Genomic DNA, 27,175 nt, shown 5'->3' with positions numbered 1-27,175 from the left:
TAAGTGGGTAGAAAGACTGATGCCAAACAAAGTAGTACAATGCTTGTAGAAATCTTATTAAAGGGGATTTTGTTTTTGTTTTTTTAGAGAAATAAATTTCTTATCTACATCCAGCTGTGCATTATTTTATTTTGGTATTTTAAAATGTGTTCTGCTTCAAATGTATTGAGATGACGTCAACTAGTGTCCGTTCTTCCCGTAGACCCAGTCAGAATGTTAATAAGATTCTAGTAGATAAGCATCATGCTTTTTCTCGCAATTTATTGTGTTTAATATGACTGTTGGCGGATGCCAGCCATCAATAAGGTGCAACAGCACTGGAAGATAATTAACATTTTAATATTTCTATAGGAACACTTAACCATAAAAATACTGCAAGATAAGCATTTAAGGGAATCTGCAGTTAGCATGTTGGGCATGGAACATCTTGCATCCACTCTGGTGGTGATCTATGAAGACTACTAAAGAGGCATCGAATAAGGACAGAGAGGGGGCAGTGCACCGGATGCAACATGTGCCCTAACCTTGTGCTAAGTATTGTGTCTGCGTGAGGTCCAGTAATTTAAGCACAAAATATATCCCCACCTCCTTTATTTATATTGTCAGGGGGAGGTCAGTATCCTTGGCAAAAAAATTTAAAGTGAAGCAATATCTATGGCAAACCATAGAATCAACAGGAACCTTTGATTTGTTCCCTAATGATTGTAAACTTTCCCCACAGTTCTATTTTTAGAAGCTCCCCCGAGAGTTTTCATGATTGCCCGGTTATGTACAATATCGAGGAAGCATTTACGTGTTACAAATAAAAATCTTTATCTGCAATGCTGGAGTGCTTAAGATATGTTTAGTTTCCTGCTCCAACTTTCCCCATACTAAATATCTCACAGCCAATCCAATGCTTGTCGCAGAGAAGCATTGGGAGGCAGGGTGCATGTGCAGCAATTGCCATGCTGTGACTGCAGTGCTTCTCATAAAGAAGTGTTGAATCCAATAATTCTCTGCGAGAAGCATTACATTTTGCTTTATACTTGGGCAATCAGAAGGAGCACCCTCCCAGCTGTCTGAATGACACAGACACTTTCTAAAGTGCTGACTAAAATCTGCACTTTTATAAAACAAGAAAGAGGTGGCATTCTGTTAACCCCTATAGCACTCCAGCTATGAACAAGAAACTTCCACAACTTGGGTAGGATTACAGTGCTTGACTGTGTTATTTGAGGTTATGTTAAAGGGACACTTCATCTCAGTGAAGTAGTTATGGTGCAGTGTCCCAGGCCTCTTATCCCTGCAATATAAAACTGCAGTTTTAGAGAAACTGCAATGTTTTATTGTAGGGTTGAGCCTGCCTCTAAAAGGCTGTCTACCAGACAATCACTAGAGGCGCTTCCTGCTGTTTCATGGAGTTTTACGTCAGACGACACTGGACACCCTCATAATTTGCATGAGAACATCCAGCGTCTTCATATCCCCCCATAAAAAAGCATCAATTCAATACTTTCGTATGGGGAAGGTCTAATATGTGCTTTGTACTCGCCACACATGCACATTAAGTTGCCCCTTGGCAATGTATTTTCTAAACACCCACACACTTGTTAACCCTCAATAGGGAATACATGGGGTGGGCGGCAGCACTGTAACGTAGCTGTAAATTGTTAGTATAGGACTCAGCTAAGAGGTTTTGCAGGTGATCTTGCCAATTAATAGGCATTGGAGTGATACTAAAAAAATCCAGTTATTTAAATGTGCATAGGGATTTTGGGATAGTGCACAAGTAACTTTTTCTTTGTTTTTTATTGTGTATATATTGGGGTTGATGTGAACTATAGTCATTGGTGTAGTTCGAGCACAGGGTTTAATTTTGTATGTTTGTATTTGCTTTTGTATTACACAGCCATGAAACAGTGCTGCTGCCCACTTTTCCATATTAAGGGTTAATAAATGTGTAGGGGTTTAGAAAAATACTCCTTTCGGTCTCATTAGAGATATTACTTTTCAGCTTAGAGAAGCAATGTGAACTGTTAGTGTAGGACTCACTATAGTTTTGGCTTGACGTGGAAGTGAGATTACACTTCAATGGCCACTGGAGTATCACAAAAAAACACCAGTTATTTAAATGTGAATAGTGGCACTCTCAGCAGATCTGCCTGTTACACTATAGTACTAAAGAGACTAAAATGGAACGCAGCTATGACTACTATCTTTATCTAAAGATCCCAATACTTTAGCATAATACTATACAATAATAGAGAATATTTGCAACATAATAACTTCACACATACTACGCATTGCTAAGTCTATTCTATCGGCCATATATTCATAGAGAGCATGTCTTCCCAGGGGTAATGCAGACCCGCTGATGGCGAGAAGAGCCTAATGGAGGTGCAGAACCTATTTTAGTATATATCATGTTACATCTGAAGAATTTGTCACTAAGCTTATTTTACAATTCATATGGGCCTCCAAATTAAGATTATATACAGACTTAAGATTCTTGTAAGAAAAGAAAACCTTAGGAACCTCAGATTTAAATATATCTGAGAGAAGGTTTCGAAACACTTTTGAAATATATGTATCTATACCTTAATTTGACCATAAGTGATCAGACCTTTAGGTAGTCTAAAAATATATATAAAATAATAAGTAAACATACAAAATCTTACTTTTTATGTGTAGTGGAACATTTTGGGTCCTTTTGTTGAAAAATTGTGAACCTTTAGGATAATCAGGTGGAAGTTTTAGTTAGTAAAACAAACCACAGTGTGAATGAGGTCCTTACCAAAACAAAATGGCACAGCTTTGTGAATGAAGCACGTCCTTAATCAATTGGATTGTTCCAAGTACTGTGGAGAACGTGTAAAAGGACCATTGCTGAAGACTTGAAACTTCAACAAATCAAGGTGAAGAAGACATTGTGCAAATGGAAATTGAAAAGCATGGGATTGGTCATCAAGTGACCCGCACACAACCGTACAAGAACATTGCCATCAATATAAAACTATCTGGATGGCCGCGATGGCTACTGGAATAATGTACTTCAGACAGATGAAATGAAAGTGAAATGTTTTATTAGTATATGTGTTTGTATTGTATGTATATGTATTCATAAGACATTTTAATTTGGTATTCTGTGATCACCACGGTTTTATAGACAGACATTCAAACAGAAACTCTATATATATATATATATATATATATATATATATATATATATATATATATGTGAGTTTGAGTTTGGAATGACCATTATTATTTTTGTACATACCAGTGTTTGTGGGTTGTAAGTATCTGGGTCACAGAGTGTCAGGCAAAGATAGAAAAGAAAAGTACTATTCGGTGCTGAGCTGGGTACATACATTTGGTAAGGAAGTCTTTCTGGGATGAAGGGGCATGGTTAAGGAGGCAGACTTATGTTGTAGCATAGAGATAGCAACATATGGCACGTGTGCTGTGCATGGCACTCAAGGCTGCCAGAGCCAAGCAGAGTCAAGCCTATCAGGAGTCCCAGAGTGACAGCCACTAGAGCAGTGGTTCCCACACTAGTCCAGGATTTACGGATAACCCAGTTGTGTCTTAGATGTTTTTCTTTTTTCTAAATACACCTTAAACACAACTGGGTAATGTATAAATAACGGACTGGTAGGGGATGGGGGGTTTGTGAGGACTGGTTCAGAACCACTGAACTAGAGGCATTTATACCCTGCAATGTTTAAAACTACAAGGACATGGCACACAGACCGCTTTATTCAGATGAAGTGGTCTGGGTGCCTATAGTGTCTCTTTAAGAAAGGTGTGTCAATCACAACTGTTTCCACTTTGATCAACATCTGAATTGAACCCTATTCCATGATTGGTCATAAAATCACGAGAAAGGTACTCAAATATGTTTGCATGCTCAGGTTTGAGTATTTATGGTCACAATAGGTTTAATGAATTGGTAACTTCCCCATGACTTAATTATAGAAATGCAAAGGAACAAGTTAGCATTTGATCAATAAATGATAAGAATTTCCTTCTTTAAGAAAAATAATCAATTGCTGTACTTGGAGAAGAAGAAATCTGTCTAAAAACCAGTACAATTTTTGTTTTGTAGCTTATTTGTCTTAGCAAGGGGCAATGTACAATAACATTCACCAAAACCTCCTGGCATCCCAATTCTGCCACTGCTCCCGGATCTTAGGCAAGGGAAATAAGGTTTAACGCCACGGTGTGTTACTGTAATATAAAGTAACGCTGTAATATCATCAGCCTATTATCTTAACTGCCAACTTGCCCAATCCTCCTATGTGATTAGTAGTCTAATAAGATTAATGGAGCAAGTCATTTGCACACAATTTCTGAAGCAAGAAAAGCTTTGCAATAGTCAAGATCTAAAGAATTGCCACAAGACACAATTCCATTCACCCCAAAAAAGCAGCTTCAAGTTTGTTCACAACTGTTCTAGGTTCTGTCTCTCTCTATGACAGCAAGTTAATGTCTTACTATTAGAAAGGGTTTTGGAAAAACACAATCCAAAGCGGCCAAATGCAAAAAGGGTGTCTAGCAACATGCTGTTAAACAAAACACATTCAATACTGTGATAAAATACAGCATGAGCTCTGGGGCATACTCTGTGCCATTTCTAAGACTACAGCCCTAAAGATAAACTACTGAGATAAGTTTATTATATAAATTTTAAACAGCACTTAGCATTGATTGCTACTTTCCTATGTCCCTCGTGTGTCCCTTCTTTAGGATAGACAGAAAGTTAAATCTCTCTTTTACTCTTTTGTACAAGCTCTGAATGAAAAAAATGTATAACAGAGCTTCCAAGAAATAAAACTAAGTCACAGTAAAAATATTTAGAAATGTGTTTGATTAAATAGAAAAAAATTACTTTTAATAAAGTTTTATTATATTTGAATAAATGGCCGCCAATAAGCCATAGTTTCTTTAAATGTTCCAGAAGAATTACCCCTTACTACCCAGCCATTTCTCCAAAATTATTTTTTTTAAAATACCCTTTTTGGCCTTGTGAAAAATTGGTACGTGCATATTTGTCATTTAAAAGTGCTTTTTTTTAATTTTTTTTTTTTTAAACAGAACAGAGTAAGAACCACAGCGATTGGAAATGTCTGCACAGTCAGTCATTTAATACGTAATGTACGGTGTGTGCTAAATCGTTGGCTGGGGATTTTAGATATGCTCTATGGCATGACATCACAGAAAATATATCAACTCAAGCATATTTAGAAATAAAAAACAGGATCTTTTGCTATTTAAAGTTATAGCACACAGATTTGTGTCGGACAAGTTCATCAACAGCAAGACCTCCAAAAAGTTGCCAGCAGGGGGCAACAACCCATAGTCAATGCAACTATCCACCCAGAACACATTACCAATACAGACACTGTGCATCTTCTGAGCACGAGGTGCTCAAATTTGTAAGCTACAGCAGCCCCTGCTGGCTATCAGCATACACAATTCATGATCATCAGTACTTTTAGATCTGTAGACTGTTTGTGTGTCTGCATACAAAATAAATGTGTTACTTATGTCCAAGTTTATATATTTTCCATATCTATTTATACAGTATCTCTCTCTCTCTTTAATTTGTAACAAAATGTAAAAGGAACTATAGTCACCAGAACAACTACAACTTAATGTAGTTGTTTTGGTGAGTATAGTCAGTACCTGCAGGCTCCAAAAGAAAACATGCACTTATTTAATTATGCATTTTTCCATTGGGGTATAACTAAAACGAACTTGCAACAGATTAGCTGCAGTGGTCTTGTCTGCAACCTTTGCAAGCTGTCCCCTTCTAACCCTGCCCAGACTTTCGGTGGCTGTCCAATCACAGACTTCCCAATGTAGCTCAATGAGAAACATTTGTAAGGCAGGTGTTCTGGGCAACTGATGCCTCTTGAGTTTAGCTCCACTGAGCTATCCAAACCAGGAAGTAATAGGACATGTTCTCTACTTGAAAGCCAAATCCAAAGCTAATGGAAGTGGCAAGCACAATCTACTCGTTTTATTTTTTTCTTAATGTTTTATTGCTAAATGAGAGTCCCTAGCAGCGGGGCCCCTCTCTGCTGCTTGATCTAACGAGGAAGAATTTGCCTGTGCAGCAATGGGTGGCTGTGATTGGCTGAGAAAGTTGGCTAACTGCTTTCAGTTTATCACACCACCCATTACTGGTATGAATTGCTATAGCTAGAGGGAACTGTGTAATCTCTGCTTTAACCACACCACCAGTAGGGGACAGGCTGTGGGTGGCTTATTTAGCGTTTAACTGCTTGTTTCCTGCTTCCACGTCAACATTGATTGTAGGGACAGTGTTAAGTGACTCCAGGCACTATAACCAATTCAACAAGATGAAATAGTTATAGAGCCTACAGTGTCCCTCTTAATCGTTTAAGTTATCACATTAGGGGGGCGTGGCTAGGACACAGAATGGAGCAGACGCATGCCGGCTGAGCTCCTGCTGAATATCACGGAGATATTAGTCTCATAGTGATCGGATACTTGAACTCGGTGGACACAGTGCCAAAAAACCCACACTATATGGGGAAGAAGACTAAAAGGCTAGAAATCTTGACCGGGGATGGTTCCCGCAGCATCAGCTAACTCCTGCAACCATGGCGTGAACCTAAAATGGCGCCGCCGCCTGACTCACCTTATTCATCCTCCGAGGACGAAGTCCTGGATGCCCCTGATAAGACACAAGGTCTCATAGTCACACCACTGGCAGAAAATGTATTAGCCCCAGCCATAAAGGGAGACATAAAGGCCATCATTAATAATATTCAGGCCTTTGTAAATGCTGATCTCGATATTATCAAGGAGGACATCACTGAGGTGAGAGCCCGTGTGAGGGCAATGGAGGAACATGTCTCTAATATGGCCCACCAACAAGATAGCAACAAAGAGCAGATACAACAACTACAGGTGGCCCACAAAGTGGTTCAGATCAGGCTGGACACCTTAGAAGACACAAGAAGGTGCAATAACCTAACAATAAGGGCTATCGCTGAATCGGTCGACGACCAAGAACTGCCGCCCTTTTTACATCGACTCCTGGCTTCTCTGCTACCTCAACGCTCTGGTAAAGGCATATAATTAGATGGCTGCTTTCGACTCAAGAAATCTAGCAGGGCTCCAGCTGAAGCCACCCGTGATGTCCTTGTGTGGTGAAAAATAAAACACCGTACCGTTTTGAACAAATGCAACTACTCTTCCTACAGGATTTGTGCAGATCCACAGTGGCCTGGAGAAAGTCCCTTCAGAGGGTCACCCTAACTCTACGCTCAGTGGGAGTCAACTATCAGTGGGGTCCCTCACGTACCCTGCAAGCCACCAAAGATGGTTGCAACTGTCAATTCACATCCACAGAGGACTCTGAGGCGTTCCTGCTGAAACTGGACCTCACCTCACCCACGGATGCTGAAAGCGGGCCAAGTTGCTCATGGGACGTTGCCAGAGTTGTACCATTCATCCCAAGAGCCACTGCTGATGCCAGCCTAAGGCTGGGGTAGACACTCAGTAATGTACACTATACTGGTCTGAGACTTGCACTGATCCGACCTATTCTATTTCAGTTTCAAGTTTAGAGATGATCCTTTGTTGATTTGACCTCATGAGGTTTATTGAGAGCATTGCTTACCTTACCTAGACAGCGATGGTACACTAACTGCCTACCCCCCCCCCCCCCTACCCCCTTCCCTCCCTCCACCAGAGCTCAGGGGTTAATAAACGGTATCCCCTCTTAGTATGTTAAGAGTGCAACCCACTTCACTTATTATTTTACTAAGCTCATTCCTGTTATAGCTCTGACTTGTTAGCGGAGCCTGACCACAGAGTGTCAGAGTCTTAAGCTTTTTGTCTGAACAAAGTGGCTTTACAGTGAAACTCCCCGCCAGTCATGTAAACTTAACATGTTGTTGTCTCTTGATTTAATACCATAAAAAAAATGCAGTTATAACCTGTGACATTTTAAGCTGCAACTATATCGTTTCATATTGTATGTAACCTTGCTAAGATGTCTATCTTATATTGAATGTCTCTTTATCCACACAAAAAAAATGATCACATTAGGAAGCAGTAACATAGATACAGTTAGACAGAAGTAGCATTGATACAGTGAGACAGAAGTGTGTGACAATCACATAGCAGGGATTTTACAAATAGATCATCATCATACAAGTAGTTTGAACCTAACCATACCGTAGCTGTATACGGCACAGTGTTTCATGGTGCTGGTGCTATATTGCCAAATCACTCTGTCACTAGGGCATCATTGACATTAAAACTTGTTTCAATGCCTGACATTTAAATAAATACAAGAAAGAAAGGGACAGGGGACCAACTTGCATCATAACCTGTGCAAGAAAAAAAACATTGTTTTGGTGCGCTTCTATAAAGTCAGACTGGAGGAAGGAGAGAGAGAAAGAGAGAGAGAAAGAGAAAGAGAGAGAGAAAGAGAAAGACAGAGAGAGAGAGAGAGAGAGAGAGAGAGAGAGAGAGAGAGAGAGAGAGAGAGAGAGATGTTTCAGAAGCTTAGAGACAACTGGGCATGAACTGAAAATTAGCCTACTGGCAGCTCAGAGCAGTATCTCTGTGTGTGAATAATTACCAGCTAATGAAGAAAGTAATTGTAATGAGGAAAGGGATGTAAATGTGTGTTACATTCAATTAGTGTGGTTTATTACTGAATATGACCCATGAAAGACTTCAATACAATATTAAAATATTAGTGAAAAATATAATATAGTAAAAAAAAAAACAAAAAAAAAACTAATGCAATCAGACTGTAAATAATTTAATACATGTTCACTAAACGTCTTTTTTTTTTTTTAACTTTTTAAACTAAACTAAGATTGAACCTAATTGCTAAAGATAAAACCAAAATGAACAAAATGTACTTTAAGATACAGACCATTTTTTTGCAGAGTAAATGGTGTTTTTGGTGTGGATCATGTAAGCTACCCCGGTCTGGATAGTTGCAACGTACAGTAAAAGACTGTTATTTATTTTTAAATTAATTTAGGTGAACTACAAATAGAAGCAGCAGGGGAATTTTTTTGTAATTTTATTATATAGTGCATTTCTATTTAGTAATGGCCCTAAGTCTATCTTTTGTGTCTAAATGTGTGTGTAGTAACCTGCCTTGGTTTGTATAAGTGTGTCTGTATATGTGTTCTAGGGTGTGTGTGTTTAGTTCTGTGCTTACATGTAGCTGTGTAAGCTCTTATGTGTATATAACAAGTTATGTATGTGCATGCCTATGGTCGGTTATGTATGTAAGAGAGTGTTGCTAGTTATATATCTATTTTACATATGAGTGTAAGCAGTTATGCATAAATATGTATGGTGGATTTTGTGTGTGGAGCTTTTCCACACTTTGTAGTCGCAGTAGAGCTCTCTAATTGGTTGGTAAGTTAAACAATCGCAAGCCTTCTCTCTTATTCCCACAGCAAATCTCGTGAGAGATGAGACTTGCCTGTCAAAGCGCTCTGATTGGTTAGCTTACAGGTCAACCAATCAGAGCTTTCTACTGAGATTTAAAAGCATTAGAAAGCCCTTATAAATGCTTTTTCCACCTTGAAAGCTCTTTCTGCACAGAGCCATTGCAGGGCTCACATGGATTTATTGTTGTAGCAGCGGAGTTTTATTTTTGTTGTTGTTGGCTTTTTGTAAATCTGGTCTTTATTTATTTTGCATAGTAATGTCGAGAATGGATTTTCTGAGCCTACAGAAAAGTGCATCTATTGACACGCGTGTGTTGAGCTGAATGGGGACAATTGGAGCATCTTCACATGGTGGGAATAAACCTTGGTCAGGAGAACACTAAATCTGGAAGGCCTTGCTTTATAAAGGTATGGTCTAGCAAACGTTGGTATGTGAAGTTCTTGGAAAACGTGCATTCTATGCATGATTGCTCAGCAGCTTGACTTTCTCCTCAGCCCAAATTAGGCAAAATGCAGATGCTGAACACAAAAACTGAAAACGTATTCAACCATTTTAAAGATGGTAAATGACAGAAGCCTTAGGTGGTGTAACACTGTGGCAAAAACCTGAATATCTTTAACCAAGCAGCATTCCAAATGTTGCACATACCAAGTGATTGGGTTAACTAAATATGGTCAAAATAGCAGGCTTGAAGGATTTTTACAGTTTGACTGTTTTGGCCTGAAATTTGCAAATTAATAGTGAATTCTTGACAATGCTGATTAGTGAATAACCCTGTTGGTTACACACTGCAGTTTGCTGTAAACAAAACGCATCTCACAGCTTCTCATTCAAACAATTGTATATTTTAAGGTTTTGTACTGTAAGCAAAGGACAGCGGCAGTGAGTTATCCCAAAATTAACCCATATTCATGAAATTTCAGCCCTCACCAATACATTTATATTTATTTTTATATATATTTTTGGGGGATTCTGTATGAGATGTGATGCACATTAAATAGAATCCCATCTTGTATAGTTATGTGGCACAGGATGTCGATAGACAAGCTCTGGTCCTGCTGCCATCTTTAGACAACAAACCTGGCACCCACAATGCACTGCATTATAATCCAAGCAGATGCAGCAATTACTATTCCAGGGAGAAGGACGCAGTAAATTAATGGCCTGATTGCTTGGAGAGGGACCCGAGCCTCGCCTGGGGCTGCTAATTACCAATCAGGTCATTGCAGTCCATTGTAAACAAGTGATTTCTCAAGTGTTGTTTCCGATGGAGCTCTCTTACAAGGTCTTTTCTTCGCTTTCTTTCAGTTCCTTCGGTTACAAGGTTGCCAAGATAAATGCAGATTTTTCTATTCCACAAGGGAATTTAGGGGGCTGTGAATAAATAATATTTCACGGCAAGGTTTTAAAACTGGTGTAGTCACCACAGAATCCACTGGAACCTTCAATTTCTTTATTTATTTGCTTAATGTTTGCTTTTTGTTCTTTAAAAGGCATGTCAGATCACGACATTTTTTATGGATACATGAAAATTATGATTAAAACACAGTCCTGGATTGTGTGTTTTTTTATTTCTTTTTCTCTGCATCCTTAATCCATACCTCTTAAATAGTTCGTTTTTGGGATCACGTCCCAGCCCACCTACTCTCTGTGTTCTGCCCTCTGGTGTCTTCAAGGCAAAGCAAAAAAGTGTGTCATTATTTGCTATGAAAAAAAAACTTGATGGCTTTAACAGCGCTCTACACATGTGCTACCCTCAGTCAGAATGGCGAAGACTATGGCCAGTCAGTCAGAGGTGCATTCACACAAAGCTGAGATGCCCCTGTTTCAGATGGTCTTGTCCATCTTTTTAGCGTCACTGGCACAGTACCACGGTTCTGGTTCCATACCTCCCAGCCACCCTGGATCTGGAGCAACAGATCCAGTTTGTGACCCTTGTTCTCATGGACATAGACTTTATTGCCCACCAAAGGATATATCCCAAAATGAAGTCGTGATATGATAGTAAGCAAGCTTGTGACACACTATACCACCAGCAGATCTGTGGATGCCTTGGGGGGTGCACACATCATTACTTTGTGTTGCATTTCAAGAAGATTTAGTATAGACATAAACCATTCATTATCAATGGGGCAATTTTATTTTCTCTGCATATAATGTACAGTATTCATTTATAGACTTACAGGCCCATCTATCTCCGAGCAGTAGTTTTTTCAATTTCTCATAATTCTTTTTTTTTTTTTAAAGCAGAGGAGAGGCAGAGTACTCACAAACTTTTTGGTGACATAAGAAAATAAATGAGAACATCTCAACTTTGTGAATATGAATATAGCAATCACAACTTCACAGATACAACTAAAATTTACAAATGATGTGTGGTAACAGCCTTTCATAACAGGTTCCACAAGAAAACATCTTTCCAAAGTTCTGATGGCAGTGAGGGTAAATATAATAAATATTCCCTCGTTGAAGATTTCTGTATCTGCAGAACACCATTAAAATGTAAGCTCTTCAGGCAGGAACACTATACTCTCTTGGCAGTGAATATACTATATCAACAATGAAATGGAAAATAAATAAAATTATATAGAAATCAAAGGGGGGGGGGGGGGTTGGAACGCACAGACATTCTTTAAAGATTCATTCATCCATTCATAATGAGATGTGAGAATGGAAAAACATAATTTAGCTCTGAATATTTTTATCGCTTAACAACTTCTTAATCCTTTCTCTGCAGCTCTACCTTTTTAAAAGCAATAATGAAACACGTATACTGACACATGCAGAGAGCACGCACAGCGCATGGAAAAAAAAAGAGAGAGAGAGAGAAGATAAGCTAGACTCAACAAAAAGAGCTGAGCTCTTTAAGGATAATAGCGGAGAGTCTACAGCAAGCGCCAACCTCTTCACTGATTTTATTTTACTGATTCAGCAACAGTAATAACATTTAATGCATGGCAAACTAATCTAAATGTAACACTCAAAGGGAGACAAAGGGGAGGCAAAACATTTGGCCGGTGCCTTTCGGGAGGCTTGCTTTATCCTCAGAGCCAGAGCTTTAATAGAGCTGGAGATGAAATGGCATTTTATTCCCGTTGGCAGGGGGATTAAAGAACTGTCCTTTCTAAATCGAACCCTGAGTCATGGATCTCTGAGCAATGAGAATAGGGAGCTGGAGAGAGGGATCAGTGAGTTTCGAGAAAAAAAAAGATGCTATATTGTCTGGTGGATTCTCGCATACTGGGACCCTAGCCCAATTCAATGAACATCCCCCACCCCAAAAAACGTTCACAAAAAATATTAATAAAAAGTTGCAATGTTTACTTAAAAATTCCAACAATTTTTCTATTTTCATGCTGGTGAGAATGGCAGGTTTTCCTTCTTCATGGGAAATAAAGCAAATGTTCCCTCTAAGCAGTTTTTTTTTTAACCGGTACTGAATTATTTAACAATGAAAACTGCTCTGTTTACAGTTTACAACATTGTGTTATACCACAAAAACATAACAAAAAAACTACTACACTGCAAATGCTGGCTTACAGTACTGATAGTTATAATAAACAAAACATCCTTAGCTGCAGGACTGGATTTGCAGAATCTCCCATAATATACCTATATTGTGTTTCTATGGCATCAGTCATCACGGAATGTTTGTATGCTACGTAACCTTTGCTTCAAGGAAATTACTTGCTCTAATAAATTGATGTTATTTCTTCTTGGCCTTTTATTACTAATATATTATTAAGGACAACTTAACACAAATGAAAATATCATTTTAGAATAATAATATAATGTAGCTTTTAATATTAACCTAATTTTACGGCTGGATTGTTAAGCAATAGCACATTACTAGTGTCCTCCTACATACAAAGGACTCGATTTCCCGGTGTTTCTTATAAAGTAGGGGTCATAAACTACAAGCCTACAGCCATTTTCAGAACCAGTCTCATGGAGCAAGAGGCTTAACCAAGACATTCTTTAGAATTTGAGCTCCAACTTTTTGCGGATTAAAGTCTGGTGAGGTTAGACATGGAGGCTGCTGGCTGATGAGCATTATTGCAAATTATGTATTTGTCTTGGGAGTGTGGATGGTAATATGCATTGGTCTGCCACTCATCTGCCACTAGTTTTTTGTCTCCAAAAGGAGGGGGAGAGATTAACAATAATGGCTTCACTTCCCTTCCATGCTCCAGGAGTCCTGAGCCTCCCCAAAAGCGAAGTTAAAAAAAAACAAAAAAAAAACATATGAGGGTCTGATGAATCTTTTCTATTATTATATATAGGCTTGATAGGAGGGTGGATAAGATGGAATTGGTGAATAAGAGGGGTGCTGGTAAATGAGAAGCGAGTTTAATAAAGGGGGGGGGGGGGAGAGAGACACTGGTGAATAAGATTATGTGCCGGTAAATGAGATGAGTGAGATGAATAAAATAGGGTGCTGTGAATAAGTAAAAAAAAAAATAAAAAAATAGCGAATTATGGCAATTATATTATGGTGTACACACACAATGCATTAATAAATGTCTGTTGGTTAGGAAGCGCATGGCTTTCAGTTAATCTTGTAAGCAGTGCACTATTTAGAATAGAATACCACCCAAATTCCTCTATACCATAGAACAATACATAGAACAAAATATACTCACATTTTCAAGTGTTTGATTAGAGTGATGAGGAATCTCTAATATTTTTCTAATGCACTTGAAAACAATTTTGCAAATAACACTGACTGCATCCATAACCTTTTAGCACCATAACTATCGCAACAAGCAGTAGTGATTATGATGCTTGAAGTGCTCTTATAATGACAGATTGTTTGTAAGAAAGTTCATTTAGATCACCATAAACACTACAGCCACCAGGGTAATCAGCCTGTTTGTGAGCGTTTTGTACAACTAACCTTTGATTCACATACCTGTGATTCACCAGGCGCCGGTCGTAGCCTCCACTAACTTATTGACTGAGTGCATCAGTTGAGTGCGTTCAGCCAATGAGCTGAACCCTGCACAGGAAGGCTAGATGATGCAGGGAACTACTGGCTGCATTAGAGGACCAGGACCCCAGCTAAGTTGTCAAACTGGTCTATAGTGGCTACGGTACATGGTGTGTTTTTTAAGCTAGTAGATAATACAAGCAACTGTATACCTAACACATTTCTATATATTTGACATTCCCGTGACAGTACTAAAGGGGACTGAATTTAAAAAGTCTTAAGTTAAGTGACAGTTCCATCATTCCATAGGAAAACGGTCTCTGGTCAAGATTTATGAAAATGGTATCCTTACGTAAGAATAATTGCAAAGTGTTGACATTTCAGCCCAGTGAAGATAACTTTTCATCAAAATGGTTGTACTGAAAGGTTAAACAGTGTACTATAGACTCATATAAAGGGAAAAAAACATTTATCAGCTGTGAAGGTAGTGAAGAGCTGGTAAACTCTTCCCTCCAAAGCATGCACACACAGATTTTTACAAAGACATATTGCATGCCTAACTCAAAGATGTGTAGTTCCCATTTATCGTGGAATCACTTCAATGTCACTCCAGTAAATATATCACTCCATGAGAAACTGGGCCAACCAGTCTAAATATGGAAGAAAATTATTGGAGCTCCAAAAATAGACTGTGTCTCCGAACACCTTTATAAATGTCCTGTAGCGATACTATACTGTTTTAAAATGAATAGTTTGTAAGGAGGACAGTGAACTGCAACTTGAAAATATTAACATTTTTCTATCAGCCAACCTATATTCTGGCCATCTCATCGAATCCCTGAAGTGAAATGACAGATAGACTACTACGTCAACAGGCAACCTAGCAACGAATCCTCCTCTGATCTGACCAGTGGGGTGGGGGGATATGCGGGCTTCGTACTAGGAATCTTGTACGAGTCAAATTGCTTTTATTCTTTGTAACTCATTCCTCCAATTGACTTTCAAGGACCTCTTGTATTGCACTGTATGTGCTATGGGAGAGAAAGGTTGGGAAACAATGTCACTTCATAATAAATTAAGAACAGTTAGCCAGTGATGGCAACATCTGCACTCGAGCTCTTTGTTGCTTTTCACCTTATGGAGTGGATGGTGTAACTTTGTTACTTGGCAACCTTCTTCTCAAGGTTTTTAGAGATGTAAGCTTACCTGAAGCAAAAGGGAGGTGTGGAACTCTATGAGACTCAAGGGTTAATTCCCCCAGGCACTAGCAAAATCTGCAAACTACATGGATTAAATGAACAGCAGACTTTGAGGTTCATTCGCTAAACTCCAAATCGCAGCAAACCGAAATCAGAATAATGCAAGAATAGCCTGCCTCTGACTAGAGTTAAGAAGGAGAATTATCCATATCATGTATGTTAGCCATTTGGTTCTAAATTTGCTACAATCCTGACTTTGGTAAATCAATCCCTAAGCTGGTATCTGTGGTACCTAATCATTTTAGGCTGGAATAGCTAAACTGTGCTAGTTTTCAGATCTATTTCCCAATATAACATGCATGGATATAATATTCTTATTCAGGTTACAAAAACCATAGCAGAAGGGCAGAAACAAATGTACATAATTTGCAAATAAAAAAAGAAGTTTAAGGGGGGGTGGAGCCTGACTGCTGAACAGATCAGACATGTTTTGTCTGAGCTCCAGGATCTGGGCCAGAAAATCGGGGCCAACTCAGTGCCAAGAGCAGCCACCGACACAAAACTGCAACCAAACTGCCCACAAGATGGACACACACACGGGGATACCAATCATACCACGGTATGGCACCGGAGTAACCCAACCAAGGCCTGGGGCCTACACGAGCTTGAGCTGGGGGGAGACGGCCGCTCCTCCCAGGTCTCCGAACGGCGTCCTGCGATCCCCCCCCCCCTTTGGACCGGTGGGGGTTATCCCGGTCCCCACGGGCGACCACCAATGCTGTCTGCCGTGCTCAAATGCACGCCGGGCCACAAAGCATAGCCCACAGGCACTCCAAAATGGCGGACAGCCCGCAACCACGCGGACACGAGAAAAAAGACCCACCAGGTACTGCAGGGCCCGCCAAACGGAAGAGCCGGTTGGTAGACGGCACAAGCCCTCACCCTGGTCAGCAACTTACCACAAAAGGCAACAAACACCGGCAAGCACTCGCAAACCGCAAGACAAAGGGCGGGAAACGAGAGGAACCAGCGAAACCACCTTGCCACAGGAGCCCTCCCAGACTGCAGCCACCCAGAAGCTTCATCCTAGGAAACAGCAGACCCGGCAACACAGGGGGACACCCCGCATCGAGATGCACAGTGACCCGTACATGGGGAGGACAGCGGCTCTCAAAGGAAGCACCCACATCACAAGCAGCAGAAACAGACCCCCAGAAGTGCCCAACTCCCTAAGAAAAGCGCAAATGGACTTTGCTGCCAGGTCCCCTGAAGCCCTAAGCGCCTACTACCGAGGCTAGGACCAGGCTCATGATGGAAGTTGTTCCTGGACTCAAGATGGACATTAAAACACTGTCTCAGCCCTACACACGCTGCAAATGACGGTACCCGCAGACACATACACACTAGGACAAACATAGCAACAAACCAGCACAATCAATAGGCAAAACAACACATACATGTAACACAAGACAATACCCACAGCAGGCACACCTCACCTCACTGCATACAGAGGCACAAGCATGTTATATAGCATAATGTGAGGGAGAGACACCCACTACAATGAGCAGTATCATACTGAGCAACGACTTTACCTGCAATATCATATGTCTAAACCTGCTTATACACAAATGTTACCTACTCGGATGGCCTAGCAGGTATTCTAAACTTAAATTGTCCAATCTCACTAGTCTTTATTAAATGCTCAACTTAGACCTAGCTTAATGATCACTCTAAAATATATCCTAATCAGTCTAACGATGCCTGTTTTTATATAGTCTTACTAAGCCTGTATTTGCAGCTCACAAATGGCTCACTAGTCAGCTTAAACGTAATTATGCATGCCATGCTCTCAGGCTCCTTTGTCACCCCTCTGTCCACTACCTCTTGGGCCCGCGGGGTGTAATTTGTTGCATGACTAAGCTATGTGTTGCATGTCTAAACCAGCATGATACTCAATGTTAACTACATTTAACAAAGCTCACCAGTGATTAAGTCAGATTATATGCATACTAAATATAAAAAAGTGCAAGCTCTAACGTACCCCTGTTTGTAAAAAATGTTCCAAATAGCATGTGGATTGCCCTTGGGGTACCCCATGCATGTTGTTATCTCATATGCACTATAAAAATAAAGAATAAAAAAAAAAAAAGAAGAAGTTTAAGTTGCTAAACTAGAAAGTGAATAATTGAGATTTGCTGGAAACATGTAGAGAGTTGCTGGAGGAACATCGGGAGATTTTCTAGGGGAAGATGGGGAGATTTCACATTCCACTACAATAAAGGGCATCAGAGGAAATGGATGGGGGGGGAGGGGGGAGGTAAACAACCTAATGTGTTTAGTGCATAAGCACCTTTTCCAAGGCTAGATTCAGATGTTCTAGAGATTGTAGGAAAAAACACAATGAGTCAGATGTGGGGAAGATGAATTGTAGGAAAAGGGGTGGGGTGTGATTTGGGGAAATATGTTTAGCAGGTATGACTTATTGCTTGAGGAAATGCAGACAGAGATCAACAGGGAGAATATGACTAGTTGAGTTAATTGTTACGTTGTAATAGAAGGAAGGTGCACTTTGTGTGGGTGAGGTTTTGAGGGGATAGGATACTGGTGGTTGGGTGGATCGTGGACTTAGGTAGCATAATGTCTTGGGCATGGTCTGTCTATAGGTATTATTTTAAATCGTTACTTCTTTAAAAAAAACTAAGGGCTAATTAGACTTTATATGTCTTTTATTATTAAACATTCCGCAGAGATATGACGAGTCTTTAAAGCTTTCACAAAACTATATTAAAGATGAGTTAACTGGTGGGTTTAAAAAGAGTTTTTTTCACCTACCAATTAAAGTGAGTTTTTCTTTCATTTCTTAAATCACAGAAGAAGGACTGCAGGAAACACATGATCCAATAAAAAAAAAAAAAGAAAATCACATAAAGAGAGAAGGGCCTTTAAACCTGGCATGCCCTAAAAGGGCTCTAATCCAGTTTTAGGGGCTGTCTAATTAACATGTAGTCAAACACGGAGCATTGTGTGTCACTGAAAGCTGGGAAAATATAATGGTGTACCTAAGGCTCCTGTTTTACGTTAAAGTAAATCTATAATGTCAAGAATAAAAACATGTATTCCTAACACTATCGTGTTAAACTAGCTATATAGGGAACGGAGTCTGACTCTCTTGCTGTTCTCTCCATTAGTTATTGGAAAGTGCAGCAAAATGCTGCACTGCGCCAATCAGCATATCCTCACAGAGATGCATCAAATCAATGCATTTCAATGAGAACCGTTCAGCATCACTGGACTCAGAAGTACCTCTAGTGGCATTGTGCACAGGGCCAGATTAAGAGCCCAGTGGGCCTGGTGCTGACAATTATGATGGGGCCTAATTACAGAATCTTATCGACCAAAAACCATAACAGTCATACCTCCCAAGCTTCATGTATCTAATGGAGATCATGTTGGATGGAAACTCAAAGGATGCAGCTATAGAAAACACATACTCTATGCTAATCTATCTCTAATTTATGCTTTCATCTTTCAAGTAAATCCATACCCCCTAACAGCAGTGTCCAGTGAAGCAGGAAGTCAATGGGCGATGTAAAAGGGTGGACCACTGACGCGAATCACGTGACCAGAACTGCTAAAAGAGGTGAACATGCCCAAAAAAGGGGGCATGTCTGTCCAAAGAATTGGAAGGCCAGCCTGGCATCAGTGTCCCTATGTACAACAGTGTCAGTACCCCCATGTAGCCCAGTCCCCTAGTCTCCCAGTGTCTGTGTCCTCATTTCTCCCTGTGTACCCATGTCTGTGTTTCCCATGTCACTAGGATACTAGGGGACACTGAGAGACCCAGGGACACAGAGACCAAGGGACACTGAGACACATGGGGGTACTGAGACACTTGGGGACAATGGGAGACATGGGGACACAGATACTAGGGACACAGAGACATTTATGGATGCTAAGGTACTAGGGACACTGAGACATGGGAACACAGGCACTGGGAGACTAGGGGACACTGGGAGACATGGGGACACTGAGACACTAAGGACACTGGCTGGGATGCATGGGGACACTGAAAAATGTGGGGTCACTGGGAGACATGGGGACACTGAGAGACATGGGGACACAGAGACACTGGCTGGGAGACATGGGGAAACTGGGAGACATGGTGACACTGACTGGGAGACATGTGGATACTGAGAGACATGGGGACACAGACATTTGGGGACTCTGGGAGACCTGGGGGCCATGGGGACAATGAGACACTTCGGACACTAAGAGACATGGGGACACAGACACTGGGAGACTAGGGTACACTGGGAGCCATGGGGACACTGAGAGACCCAGGGACACAGAGACATAGGGACACTGAGACACATGGGGGTACTGAGACACTTGGGGACAATGGGAAACATGGGGACACAGACATGGGAACACAGACACTGGGAGACTAGGGGACACAGACACTATGGACACTGGCTGGGAGGCATGGGGAAACTGAGACACTTGGGGACACTGGGAGACATGGGGCCACTTGTGGAAATAGACATGGGTACACTGGGAGACTGAAAAATGTGGGGACACTGGGAGACATGGGGACACAGAGACATGGGGACATTGGGACACTGGCTGGGAGACATGGTGACACTGACTGGGGACATGTGGACACAGGGAGACATGGGGACACAGACATTTGGGGACACTGGGAGACTAGGCGACACTGGTAGCCATGGGGACACTGAGATACTAGGGACACTGGCTGGGAGACATGGAGACACTGTGTCCCTAGTGTCTCCGTGTCCCAATGTGTCTCCTAATATTCCTATGTCTCACAGCATCCCCATGTGTCTGTGTCCTCTAGTGTCTCAGTGTCCCCATGTTCCTCTGCTGCCTTTCCCTCCCATCCTTCACTTCCCTGAAGTGTAGTCTGTCTCTGTAGGTTGGGAGCTGCTGTCTGAACTCTCTGTGGTGTGTAGCTGCTCCCCCGCAGATCAGTGAGTAGAGAGAGGCAGGGAAGGATATGCTGTAACTTCCTACCCCTGCCTCTCTCCACACACAGTGACCCCTACTGGCTGGTGCTGGTAATGCAGAGTAATCTCTGTTTATACTGAACAAAAATATCTGCATTTGTATTGCCGGTATTACTGCAATACTAGCACGGCCAGGCAGCCACAAATATCGGCTGTGCTGGTAAAATACCAGTCAGGTAGCAAACCCAAGAGTAGTGTGAAAAAAAAAAGGAAAAAAAATATTTTTTAATTTTTTTTAAATGGGCCTATTCCCTGGGCCTGGGCCTGGAGCTGTAGCTCCATCAGCCCCTATGTTAATCCGGCCCTGATTGTGCAACAGTAGACTAGGAAGAATCTCTAGTGGCCGATGAGTGACTGCCACTAGATGTTTCTGGTATTTTGTCCCTTTAAATTCCTATTTAAATCTCTGTATCTCTTTTTTATTTTTAAGATTCTTTTTACATTGTAAATAAAAAACCTTATAGTAGAGACATGAAGTAATAAAATGTTATGAAATAACGTTTTGAAATCTTATGAAATAAAAATGACTTCTGTTATGTTCAATAAACATAAGTAGTAATTAAACTGGGAATTTTGGAGATCTGATAAGAAACATAATTTGCTTGTTAATTCTCCACAATTCTTGCTTTAATGAATCAACTCCACTGTGTCCACTAGCCATAGAAATCATTGGTTAAAGAAAGACAAAGTGGCTATGTTTGTGCTGGACCCCAAAACCTCTGTAGTCAGTAAAAGTATTTTACAGAGTAAGATAAACTAAGATTTACCTTGTTTTCAAACACATCCTGGGAGGCATTCGTCTATGGTGCCGGCCTGCTGGGGGCGCCCACTGGGATGTTTCCTGGTGGGCTGCCTGCCCCGGCCTAGGGCCGCAGCGCTGGGCGAGCGGCTCTTGAGCCGCCCCCAGCGCCGGGCCGATCCTCAAAGCCAGGATGTTTCCTGGTGGGCTGCCTCTGGGGCCGCAGCACAGGGCGAGCGGCTCTTGAGCCGCCCCCAGCGCCAGGCCGATCCTCAAGGCACCTGAAGAAGGGGTCGCCGAGAGGAGCCCTGTTACAGGGGGCCATCTGACCACCTCAGGGCGCACCCGAAGCTGTGCTAGGTAAGGCAGAGCAGGCACCTGCTTATCTTGATGGCAGGTGCCTGCTCTGCCAACAAATGTCAGTGACCCTCCGGAGGAGAGGGGGGAAGGAAAAGCCAGGCGGCGAGGGAGGCTGTTCTTGCAGCCTCTCACTCCTCCCTCGCGCGCGCGCTCTCTGTGATGCCAGGAGCCGGAATATGACGTCATTCCGGCCCCAGCAAATCTAAACAGCAGGCGGGAGGAGTGAGGAGCTACCCCATACTGGACCCCAGGGAGGTGAGTGTTTGACTGTCAGTGAGAGTGTGTGTCTGTCAGTGAGTGTCTGCCTGTGTGTCTGTAAGCGAGTGAGTGTATGTATGCCAGTGAGTGTCTGCCAGTGAGTGAGTGTATGTCTGTCTGTCATTGAGTGTATGTCTGTCAGTGAGTGAGTGTATGTCTGTCAGTGAGTGAGTGTATGTCTGTCAGTGAGTGAGTGTATGTCTGTCAGTGAGTGAGTGTATGCCTGTGTGTATGTCTGTCTGTGAGCATCTGTGTGTGTATGTCTGTCAGTGAGTGAGCATGTCTGTCAGTGAGTGAGTATGTCTGCAGTGAGTGTATGTCTGTCAGTGAGTTTATGTGTGTGTGTGTGTGTGTGTGTCTGTCAGTGAGTGAGTGTGTCTGTCAGTGAGTGAATGTCTGTCAGTGAGTGAATGTCTGTCAGTGAGTGAATGTCTGTCAGTGAGTGAGTGTATTCCTGTGTGTATGTCTGTCAGTGAGCGTCTGCGTGTGTATGTCTGTCAGTGAGTGAGCATGTCTGTCAGTGAGTGAGCATGTATGTCAGTGAGTGAGCATGTATGTCAGTGAGTGAGCATGTCTGTCAGTGAGTGAGCATGTCTGTCAGTGAGTGAGCATGTCTGTCAGTGAGTGAGCATGTCTGTCAGTGAGTGAGCATGTCTGTCAGTGAGTGAGCATGTCTGTCAGTGAGTGAGCATGTCTGCAGTGAGTGAGTATGTCTGCAGTGAGTGTATGTCTGGCAGTGAGTATATGTGTGTGTGTGTCAGTGAGTGTGTGTGTGTGTCTGTCAGTGAGTGAGTGTGTCTGCCAGTGTGTGTCTGTCAGTGAGTGACATGAGGGGGCGCCAAAATGGATCTTTGCGTAGGGCGGCAGAAATCCTTGCACCGGCCATGGTTAGATGTTTTTTATAGAAATTATTTGGCATACCATGAACCAATCTACACCCTTAATCAAGAACTGAAGTGGATTTTCTAATGACAGTAGAAGCACAGGTATTATGCGAGTTAAAATATACTGAACAGTATATTAAGGTTTTGACATACAGGAAAAATTTGAAAAAAGAATGCTCTTACTTTACACGGAACTCTGCGTTGGTAGCGGCTGTGTGGAACTGTTCTGCAGTCATTCGGTAAATTTCCAAATTCTGAAACAAAACAAAAACATTTGTTTTGGGCATTGTCTCACCGGTGTAAGTGTGCATAATTTAGATTTTTTATAACGTTGATAACTCGCAGGCAAAGCAAATCGGTCTGGTATGCCAGATACCAGATACCAGAGACAGACTAATAGTATCATTTAATTTAATTCTGCAGGTGATGGGATGGAGCCATCTCTAAACTAGTGTTGATATGTAATGAACAAAATTCTAGTAATGCAAGCAACAAAGACATAGGGATGTAGTATACTGTGATGGACTTTGAAAGTAGAAGCGCTATACCCTTCTGCAGACCCCATTTAGGACAGAGTTCCTATACTGGGCTGAAATCACTTTGTCTCTCTTTCCTGTTCTAATGTCCCTCTATTTTTAGGAGCTTTAGAGGTTTTTGGGGGTCTATGACTATAAAAATATTTAGACTTGTCTAATCTTTAATCAAGGGCTTCACTGGGAACACTCCAAATACTTTCTGTGACTGGCCAATCACACACTTCCAAGTTCCCACTGCAGTTTAATGAGACATTTTAGCAAGGCAGGTGCGGTGGGCAATTGCCTGCCTCTTCAGTTTAGCTCCACTGAGCTAAACAAAAAGGAAGTAACATGACCTTTTCTCTGGCTAACAGCCAGGGCCGGTGCAAGGATTTTTGCCGCCCTAGGCAAAAGTAAAGTTTGTCGCCCCCCCCCCCCCCCATATGACATCACAATGCCCCATGTTAACTAACGCAAGTGCTGCAGTGCCGCCGTGTTTACATTAAAAGGCCTGCAGGGACAGGCTATAGACACCAGAACCACTACATTAAGCTGCAGTGGTTCTGGGGACTAAAGTGTCCCTTTAATGTGAGGTAAATTAGAGATTAGTGCCACGAATAATATACTAGATTGCCTACTTACAATCAGATGAGGATGGTGATGGGCTCTAGCTGCAGTCTGGCTCCACTCGTCTGGTGTAGAACAGGCTCTCTGGAGGCTGTTTGTGTTCTGGGAGAACGGAAAGCAGCTCCATTTTTTTAAAGGCCCTTTACACAGCTCATGGTCTGGGCCCCAGGGTCCACCTTCATGTTCCACCAAATAGTTTGTTCACAGGAGTAGGGGATGTCCTGATATGTGTGTAAGGAATGCATTGTGTGAATCTGTGTTTGTATGTGTAAGGGCTGCAATGTGTGTTTCTGTGTATGTACGGGATGCAGTGTGTGCGTCTGTAAGGGGTGCATTGAGTGTGTGTAAGGGGTGCATTGAGTGTGTGTAAGGAATGCATTGAGTGTGTGTAAGGAATGCATTGTGTGTTTCTGTGTGTGTAAGGGATGCATTGTATGTAAGGGTTGAATTGCTTGTGTGTGTGTGTCTGTGTGTGTAATGCATTGTGTGTTTTTCTGTGTGCAAGGGGTGCATTGTGTGTGTGTGATGGATGTCAATCTCTCCCTCCTCCCTTGTCACTCTCTTCTCCCCTCTCCCCCCCTCGTCACTCTCTTCTCTCCCACCCCTCGTCACTCTCTTCTCTCCCCCCTTGTCCCTCTCTTCTCTCCCCCCCTTGTCCCTCTCTTCTCTCCCCCCCTTGTCCCTCTCTTCTCTCCCCCCCTTGTCCCTCTCTTCTCCCCCCCTTGTCCCTCTCTTCTCCCCCCCTTGTCCCTCTCTTCTCCCCCCCTTGTCCCTCTCTTCTCCCCTCCCTTGTCCCTCTCTTCTCCCCCCTCCCTTGTCCCTCTCTTCTCCCCCCTCCCTTGTCCCTCTCTTCTCCCCCCTCCCTTGTCCCTCTCTTCTCCCCCCTCCCTTGTCACTCTCTTCCCCCCTGCGTGTCACTCTCTTCTCCCCTCCCCACTCTCATTCCCCCTCCTAACCCCGTCAATTCCACTCCCTGTCAATTACTTCCCCCCCCACCTTGTCAATTTATTTCCCCCCCTTTCAATTTATTCCCCCCACCCTGCCTGTCCATTTATCCCCCCCTCCCTGTCCATTTATCCCCCCCTCCCTGTCCATTTATTCTCCCTGTCCATTTATTCCCCCCCTCCCTGTCCATTTATTTCTCCCCCCCTCCCTGTCCATTTATTTCTCTCCCCCCTCCCTCTCCATTTATTTCTCCCCCCCTCTCCATTTATTTCTCCTCCCCCCCTCTCTCTCCATTTATTTCTCCTGCCCCCCCCCTCTCCATTTATTTCCCTCCCTCTACATTTATTTCCCCACCTCCCTCCCTCTCCATTTATTCCCCCCCCTCCCTCCCTCTATTTCTCCTGCCCCCCCCTCCCTCCCTCCCTCTCCATTTATTTCCCCCCCCTCCATTTATTTCTCCTGCCCCCCCTCCCTCCCTCTCCATTTATTTCCTCCCCCCTCCATTTATTTCTCCCCCCTCCCTCCCTCTCCATTTTTCTCCCCCCCCCTCCCGCTCCAGTTATTTCTCCCCCCCCCCCCCTCCCTTTATCCCCCCCCCCCTCCCCTACCTATGTTGTAGCGTGGCCGAGCTCTGTACTGTCCGCGGGTACAGGGAGCTTTTGTTTCCTGTACCCGGCCGGACTAAAAGGAAGTGAACACTCAGTGTTCACTTCCTGTTAGTCCGTCCGGGTACAGGAGACAGATGCTCCCTGTACCGGCGGATCATACAGGGCTCGGCCACGCTACATTGAGGGAGTGACAGGAGGGAGCGCTGAGCGCTTCCCTCCTGTCAGCCCCTCTCCTCATGCTGCGCCCGGGCGGTGCGCCCTCATGGACGCACCAGCCCGGGCGAAGCTGCAGCCACCAGAGGCGCTCTACAGAGCGCTCGGGCGGCTGCAGCATTAGGGGGGCCGGCGCTCCTGGCGGCGCCCCTTCCCAAGGGGCGCCCTAGGCGGCTGCCTAGTCTGCCTTAATGGTAGCGCCGGCCCTGCTAACAGCCATGGAGGTGTAAGAAGGTTAATTTATCAAAGAGCTAAATACTTTTGAAATCTACGCTTTTTGTAAAATGAAAAAAAAGAGCATTTCAGTGAGCTAAAATGTCTTAGGAAGCTGAATGTACTTTTAAAAAAAAAATCATCTTAAAAGAAAAAATATTTCTACATCTTAGTTTAAAGGAACAATGCAAATAGATTGTTATTTTCATCTAAGCAAGTTTGGCGAACATGGCTAGACTCACTGCTCTGTGTTCAATTATCTGTCAGTTTCTGTGTGGAGGCAGCCATTTTGGAATTGTATCTCAAAAGACAAGGCTGAAGAGAACATGTGATCTCAGCAGCTAATCAGAGTCTTTTATTTGCCAATTAGCTCCCAGCTTTTCATTGTGCAGAGATCGGGAAATCTATATAATCTCCAACTCTCTGGACAAAATGAAAACGGTTTGCTAAAAATGTATTATTTTCTAGCTTTTTTTTTTTTTTTTTTAAATAAAATAAAAAAGGTTTTTGAAAAGATTAAAAATATAGAGTATAAAATTGAGCCTTTGAAAGCCATTTCAACTAGGGTTTGAGCCCTAAAGTATGTTCAACCCTTTTCATATAAATGTGAAAAGGTAATGCACAGGGATCCTATGAAGCACTTTAAAGGGTTAAACAAAGGAGAAATTACACTTGGCAAATGTTGTTATGGAATGAAAAATGGCTGCGGATAAAACTCACATCTCCTTATTGCAATGATTGCTCCTGCAATCAAACTGCTGACCCTTTATGCAAATGTTCTTAACAATAGCCTTATGAATATTATGTCTGCCCAGAATATAGATCTCTACACTTCCTGCTGATTATTTGAACGGCCCCAGAACTGCAATTAAATGTAGATGCGTGGACAGATATGTATGCAAACACCAGATAAGTTATTTACAGGATAGCATTTCAAAGGTGAGAGAATTTTATTAAAGGTTCAACAATTCTGTCGCTGCAGGGACTATCCTCAAGTAGCAAGGGAATAATGGCGGTTTAATAAAATCCTTTCACCTTGCAATTCAATTCAGCAAGAGCAGATCTCAACACTTCCTTGTACACAATCTGTTGCAGTGATAAATACAGGTGTCAGGCTATATTTCATACGTGTCGCTTCTAACTTTAATCTTTGTTGTAGGGTATGAGTGTGAGTTACCTGTGGGAGTCAAACTGCTCCTATGGCAGAAGTGCGCTC

The 27,175-nt window shown here is 42.3% G+C and overlaps 1 protein-coding gene across 2 annotated transcripts in view; it reads right to left on the bottom strand.

Annotated features, from left to right (window-relative positions):
• CHCHD6 (coiled-coil-helix-coiled-coil-helix domain containing 6) overlaps nucleotides 1–27,175 on the bottom strand; it is a 336,103-nt gene that overhangs the window by 147,002 nt on the left and 161,926 nt on the right. For both annotated transcript variants that reach the window (XM_063426260.1, XM_063426261.1), the window contains one exon: nucleotides 23,022–23,092. In XM_063426260.1, the coding sequence (XP_063282330.1) occupies nucleotides 23,022–23,092 (71 nt within the window). The remainder of the gene's footprint in view (nucleotides 1–23,021; nucleotides 23,093–27,175) is intronic.

Source organism: Pelobates fuscus, chromosome 7 (genome assembly GCF_036172605.1).
Source record: "Pelobates fuscus isolate aPelFus1 chromosome 7, aPelFus1.pri, whole genome shotgun sequence".
Lineage (NCBI taxonomy): Eukaryota > Metazoa > Chordata > Amphibia > Anura > Pelobatidae > Pelobates > Pelobates fuscus.
Note: the sequence above shows the minus strand (reverse complement) of the source record. Positions and strands in the feature narration are given on the sequence as shown.